This window comes from Anneissia japonica, unplaced genomic scaffold (genome assembly GCF_011630105.1).
Source record: "Anneissia japonica isolate Jap-2015-1 unplaced genomic scaffold, ASM1163010v1 scaffold284975_len822289_cov185, whole genome shotgun sequence".
Taxonomy (NCBI): Eukaryota; Metazoa; Echinodermata; class Crinoidea; order Comatulida; family Comatulidae; genus Anneissia; species Anneissia japonica.
The window spans coordinates 619,561-625,764 of NW_022699685.1; the positions used below are offsets into that span (position 1 = coordinate 619,561).

Below are 6,204 nucleotides of genomic sequence, written 5' to 3' on the forward strand. Positions count from 1 at the left end.
ATATCTTTAGTAAACCACAAGCGACATACGGATATGTCATACAGAGTTACTGCCTTTTCTTCGGTCTAACAACTATACATATAGGCCTACTGCAGCAATATTTTCACAAGTTTGCCCAACCATGTTCTATTTTCTCTATGTCCCAACCTACCATGCATTATCTTCACAATTTGAATTACAATAACGTGTTGTCACATTACGAAAGCCAGTGTTTATGACTCAATTGACTAAATTGCAGTGTATTAAAACAATATTACTACGTCGGTCTATGATTTCTAGCACAAAAATGTTACCAAACCTCGCTTATAACCACGCTGGTAGTTCTACTTTCTTTTTTTTTTCACTTGTCACGAACGATTCGTTTAATCAGGCAACAGTGAAATTTAACTGTTCCCTTGTTTAATGTAAATGTCGATTGTAGTAATCAAAATTGCGAATACGGTTACGTCAACAAATTGTTAGACCACCCTTTCTCCACACAGCTGCATATCTGTCTCAATGTAGGCAATTCATACCTTTGCATGAATCAAGGAACATATTGAACTCGTAGGCCTACAGCATATTGCCAAGAATGTTTGAGGCACGAATGATATAATGATAATGACGTATTTGTATTCGTTATCGTTTTCGAAATGTTCCGAAATCTCACTAATGAGTGCGTAGCGACAGGCAACATCGCGTAGTAACAGCCATTGCAGCGTAGCGGGTGGTAGGGAAAAAAAGGAAAATGATTTTGAAAGTCAACTAATGACGTAACGATTGAGTTGTAACAATAATTAATAATTAATAATTAGTTAATTCATTCATTAATTATATATTAGCTAAAATAGATTTAGTAAGGTCAAGGGTTCGTGTAACACATAAAATTATCCTCAATATTTATAGAATATAGGCTTACATGATGGTATACTATATTCCCAAGGAGTTTAGTAAAGAATGTGTTTGCTCTTAACGATCGGGGTAATAACGATATGGCAATATAGGCATTGGCAAAGCTCATTGTGGTACTGAGGTAGCGGCCTTCACGAGTATGAGAAAAAGGTAACTTCAGAAAACATATTTCGAACAATAATACAGTACCTTATTCACTGAGCAGAATTGTGTTGTTGGACTGAATAAAAGTCGTATGTCGGCTTCTAACAATAGGACTAGGCTTAAATATTATTGAAATTTCGCATGTCAGTTTTCACTAGAGTATTTCCATACAAGTACAGTGTAATACTTCATTCTGGGTTGCAAGTCAAAATATAATACAAGTAAAAATACTAAACCTGCTGAGGACAACAAGAACAGAAGTCGCACGCTATTATTATAACGTTGTCAGACTGTTTTACTGTTGCCCCCGCCAGTGATTAACAATATTGATTCATTATTATGGACGTGTTTTATGCTTTGTGTTATTGTTATGTTAGTCATGAGAGATATTAGGCTATAGAGAGTTATTCTATTATTATATCCATCCTTCCTCCCTTACATTTGATTAAAATTTCAATCCGTTTGGATACCAAAGTGTAAGCATCCCGGTACCACGGTAGTCATATAACACTAGGAATGGTTCAACCAAACGCCTGTTGACTCTGCTTTATTTTTTGTTTCACCATCACACACCAATTGTTCGTTCGCTATTGTATAATTTCATTGATGCTCAAACTGTAGGCTGTCACAAAAGATCCTTGCTGAATGACACATGTGTTTTTGTTTTTTTTTTGTTATAGGCTAGTTTCGATAGCCCAGTATACGAGCGCGATGATGACATAGGATCTAGTACTATTGAAGCCACGACAGAGAATCAGTCACAGCAAATGGATTCTGATGAGTTAAACATTACTAGCACTTCTACACATTCAGATGCGTCGACACTGCCAAAGGATTCACCTGGGCTAAACGGCGTCGACAATAATCAGAATACGGACGATTCGTACGATGACGATGAGCACGAGTACACATACCCTGACGGACTAACTGGTGGCACTTTCGACGCCCCAGCGCCGACGTCTGCATTGATCAACGCAAATAAGACAGAAAACGTGATGTTGAAGGAGGTAGTTATATCTGACAGTCGACACACACAATCGTTACCAGATTATTATGATTCTGCTCCAAGCAAAACAAAACCGTACAAATTCTACGGTAAATTCCATTCAACGTATCGAATCTGCAAGATTTTTGGTTTTATTTTCCTTGCCTTAGCAGTGGTAGCAACTTGTACCATTCTTGTTCTTAGAGGTAGGTTGCAATTATATTGATATTTATTGACGCCATGATTACTAGATTCAAAACTGATTATTATTCCATTACATATGATGTATAGAAATCTAAATTTTGTAACAAAAACCTATCAATAGTGTGATAATGTATATTAACTACTGTATTTAATTAATGTTTAATGAGATAATACGAGATAAGTTAAATTTCTATTGTCCATCGTACCAAGTTGGAAATTCATGGTCCCTTTGGCTTAAAGTACAATAATACACATTAATTAAAGTACATCACAATTCGAATTGCACTAGAAATGTAAATATCAAATTCTTTTATCAAAAGGAATTAGGAAAAACATTTGAAAGAATTGCATCAGATATAGCCATATAAAATTGTAATTATTTGCACTTAAGTCTACCATTAATAATTATTATCACTATCATCATCACTACCATCACCATTATCATTATCATTATTGTAAATGATATGCAACTGATATACGGTAGTGTTTGAGATTATCACATTGGTCTCTGTTTAACGTGCTTGCGTCGAATACAGTGTTGTATCGGCTATCTTATAAAGTGTGAATTCTACTGCTTCAAATTTGGTTTTGTACAGTGTTAGGTTTTTATTTATATTGATTTTGTGAACATTGATAATGCGAATAATACATGGTCACATCACCAATCTAAAGCTTTATCTCCACATGACGCGGTACACCGCATGCTTTGTATTTGTTCTTTCTTTAAAACTAATTCAAATATTATTTTATTTATTTATTTTAGTGAGCGTTGATCATGAAATTTTCGATGATGAAGAAGGATCCACAGTAGTTGCAGTAAAAGAAATGACGTATAGTAAGTGTTTACATTACCAATATCAAATAGAAATAAATCGATGCATTGATCAAATAGGCCTATATTGTAAACTTTAATAGATTATTAGATCATCATCATTGTCACCATCATCATCATCATCATCATCAACCAGAACAATATCATTATCATCACCATTAACATCACTATCACTATCATCATCATATCACCATCATCATTATCACCATCATCATATTTATCATCACCATAAACATCTTTATCTTCATTATTATATCTTTATCATCATCATCATCATCATCATCAACATCAGCATCACCCCAAAACACAAAACGATTAGCTATGACCGTTTAGAAGAGGTTCAACTACTTGTGCAGCTCAACAAATTATCAATAAAATATGAAAAATAATAAGATATGCGCGTGTTGCGATAATTTGCTATTATCAAAACGGTCCGTTATTTGAGGGCGCTGTAATAATGTTTGTAGAGTATAATAATATTAAACGTAGAATGTTGTTCATTATTCCTGTAGATTGCTGTGTTCTTCACTTTAATAAGAATAAATAATAAACTTTATTCTTTTTTAAAAATAGGATTCACCTCATCGATTGCCGTGACACAAATAGGCGGAAACCCAATAGTGTTCTCAGAAGCGTTAAATGATAAAGAATCGGACGAATACATACGCGTTGCAGATGAAGTCCAAAACTCAGTAACTATATATTAGTCATTTTGTTGATTATATGGTCGATTTTAAACGTATTACGGGTATTCATTCAAGTCCGAATTTTAGACTGTAATTTTGCTAAGTGCGTGTCATAGCCCTACACAAACGTACGGTACGTACTGTGCGTATACTCCTGAATAATGAATCATCCGTTGCCAATGTACCGAACTGAAAGCAGTGGCGTCCGGTAACGATGGGGCCAGGGCCCTGTGGCTTTCTAAGTCTGGGGCCCTTTTAGGGTCCCCCGGTCGCCAATTCCATTGTCGGACTTTAGATTTGCTCGTTTTTTTCAATCATGTTTGTCATTGTATTAATGTTTTCAACGACAAAATAAATGATATGATATCAGTGGCGGATCTAGGAATTTGAAATACGGAGTTGGGTGGGGGGGGGGCAGGGAGGGACTCACAGATGTAGGATCTATACCACCTTAGCCTCACCATGGTTGGGTTGACGTAAGACAAGTTATGATTATGGTACCTCTAGGCGGAAATGGTATTCACAGACTTAAAATTTGAATATAATTTTCTTTTTATCTCCATTTAAACAATTTCTTTTTGACAAAATTTAGGGAGGTGGCGGGCCGGCAACCCCCCCCCCCCCCCCCCCCCCCCCACTGGAAATTATATGATGTATGTTTTACATTCGATATAAAAAACACAAGTTGCAGATCCAATAGGCCGCGGGTGCGGGGAGGGACGCTACGGACCGCCGCACCCGAGAGCGCATAATAGGTGTTACATCATTGAGTGAAAAATACCGTATTTAAGATAACACAGCAAGTTGCTTGCCTTGTTTTTGTTATGACTATAGATGATGATTGTAGTATTATTACAGGTATTAGTATTTTTCATCGTCCAAGACGGTGATCTATTACATGTTTCCACTGGAGGACTCCATGATGCAATAGAAACAGAACCACAACAATAGTTCAGTGCACTAGACAGTAAAGCAGTGAATTTAACCAACTGCTGCTTTCTAACAATAATATTACAGATTGAAAGATTCAAATTAGATAAAATAATTTAATGTTGATATCTCTGTATGGTCTTTCTTAATTAACAGTATAATCAATCACTTTATCATTTTAGATGGATGATGTTTACAGAACTGGGGATTTAAGCGATGCATATGAGAGGAGTATAGTCACCAACATTCGGTTTGTTAATTTTTGTTTACATTCTATAGGCTCTTTTCTGTAGCTATGAATCTTATGAGGCGAATTGTATGCCAATTAGGCCTACATATATATATATATATACTGTCTCTTATACACATCTAGATGTGTATAAGAGACAGGAGAACGTAGTACGCTTATGCATGAGTGGACCCATTCTGACGTCACGTCGTCGCGCAAATCGAAAGCTCTCTTATAACTTTACCCACAACGCTGCAACAGCGTTTCCAACATTTCATTTCATTTCTTTAGGCACGAGGGCCAAGGATATGCCAATAAGTGAACTTAATCACTGTCCTACATGCATATCCATTTAACAACAGGGGACTTAATGGACCAGTACACCGGGGTAACCCCTACTCTTCTCGAATGATGTATCGGGTTCTTTAAAGTGCACACGAACCAAATGCGTACACTGGGCCTATCAAATTCCCACGTTATTATAACGTAAAATTGTTAGTTGGGTTCTCCCATCCACTCTACTGGTTTAAAAAAAATCTACAACCATCGGAATTGTTACTCCATTGCGAGATAACAAAGAGTGACACTCACAGGAGCGCCGATTATAGCTAGCATTGTTATTAATGTACACATTTAATGACCCACAAAACCTATTTAACACTACTCATAAAAGGAGAAATTAATCCTTCAAGTCATGTTAATAAAGCGAAACTGCTATAACAAGAACTCGAACTCATTTCCATCAACGAGCTACAATGAAACGACAAATTAGCATTTTTAAAAATCTAATGGAGTTGGCGACTTGTTGTCTTGATAAACTATTGAGTAATAGATAAGATGTCATTATATTCGCACCAAATGCTTGAAAATTGTAAGCCCCACACATTTTTAATAGGGTAAACTGTTCCCGTGAAAGATCGTTACCACGGGTAATTTCAGTGACGAAAGTCAACGCGTTCCTTTGGGGTTTAGTCTCTGAAGTCTGATAGACATGGAATCATGTCATTTGGCCATTTTCATTGAACAAAAGTAGAACAATAAATGACAGGGTGATGATGGAGGAGATACGAATTACGTCGCCATTAGTCGCGTACACGTAAAATGCTCGAATAAGCGCCGCGGCGCTTATGATATTTTTGGAGGCTTCAATGCGGCACAAAACAAAATATTGGCGTGGCGCTTTTCATGCTCGTACCCATGTTACATATCTCACATACCGTAAAACCTTGAATTGAAGCCCTGGGCTTCTTCTTTTGCGAACTTTGGATGGGATTTTTTCGAGGCTTTGAATCAAAAGAAGAAC

General features: G+C 36.5%; 1 protein-coding gene across 4 annotated transcripts in view; it reads left to right on the plus strand.

The window, feature by feature from the left end:
• The window catches only part of LOC117103087, a 15,614-nt gene that overhangs the window by 4,262 nt on the left and 5,148 nt on the right, over positions 1–6,204 (plus strand). For all 4 annotated transcript variants that reach the window (XM_033243584.1, XM_033243582.1, XM_033243583.1 and 1 more), the window contains exons 2-5: positions 1,716–2,226; positions 2,988–3,059; positions 3,630–3,748; positions 4,855–4,922. In XM_033243584.1, coding sequence (XP_033099475.1) covers positions 1,716–2,226; positions 2,988–3,059; positions 3,630–3,748; positions 4,855–4,922 — 770 coding nt within the window. The remainder of the gene's footprint in view (positions 1–1,715; positions 2,227–2,987; positions 3,060–3,629; positions 3,749–4,854; positions 4,923–6,204) is intronic.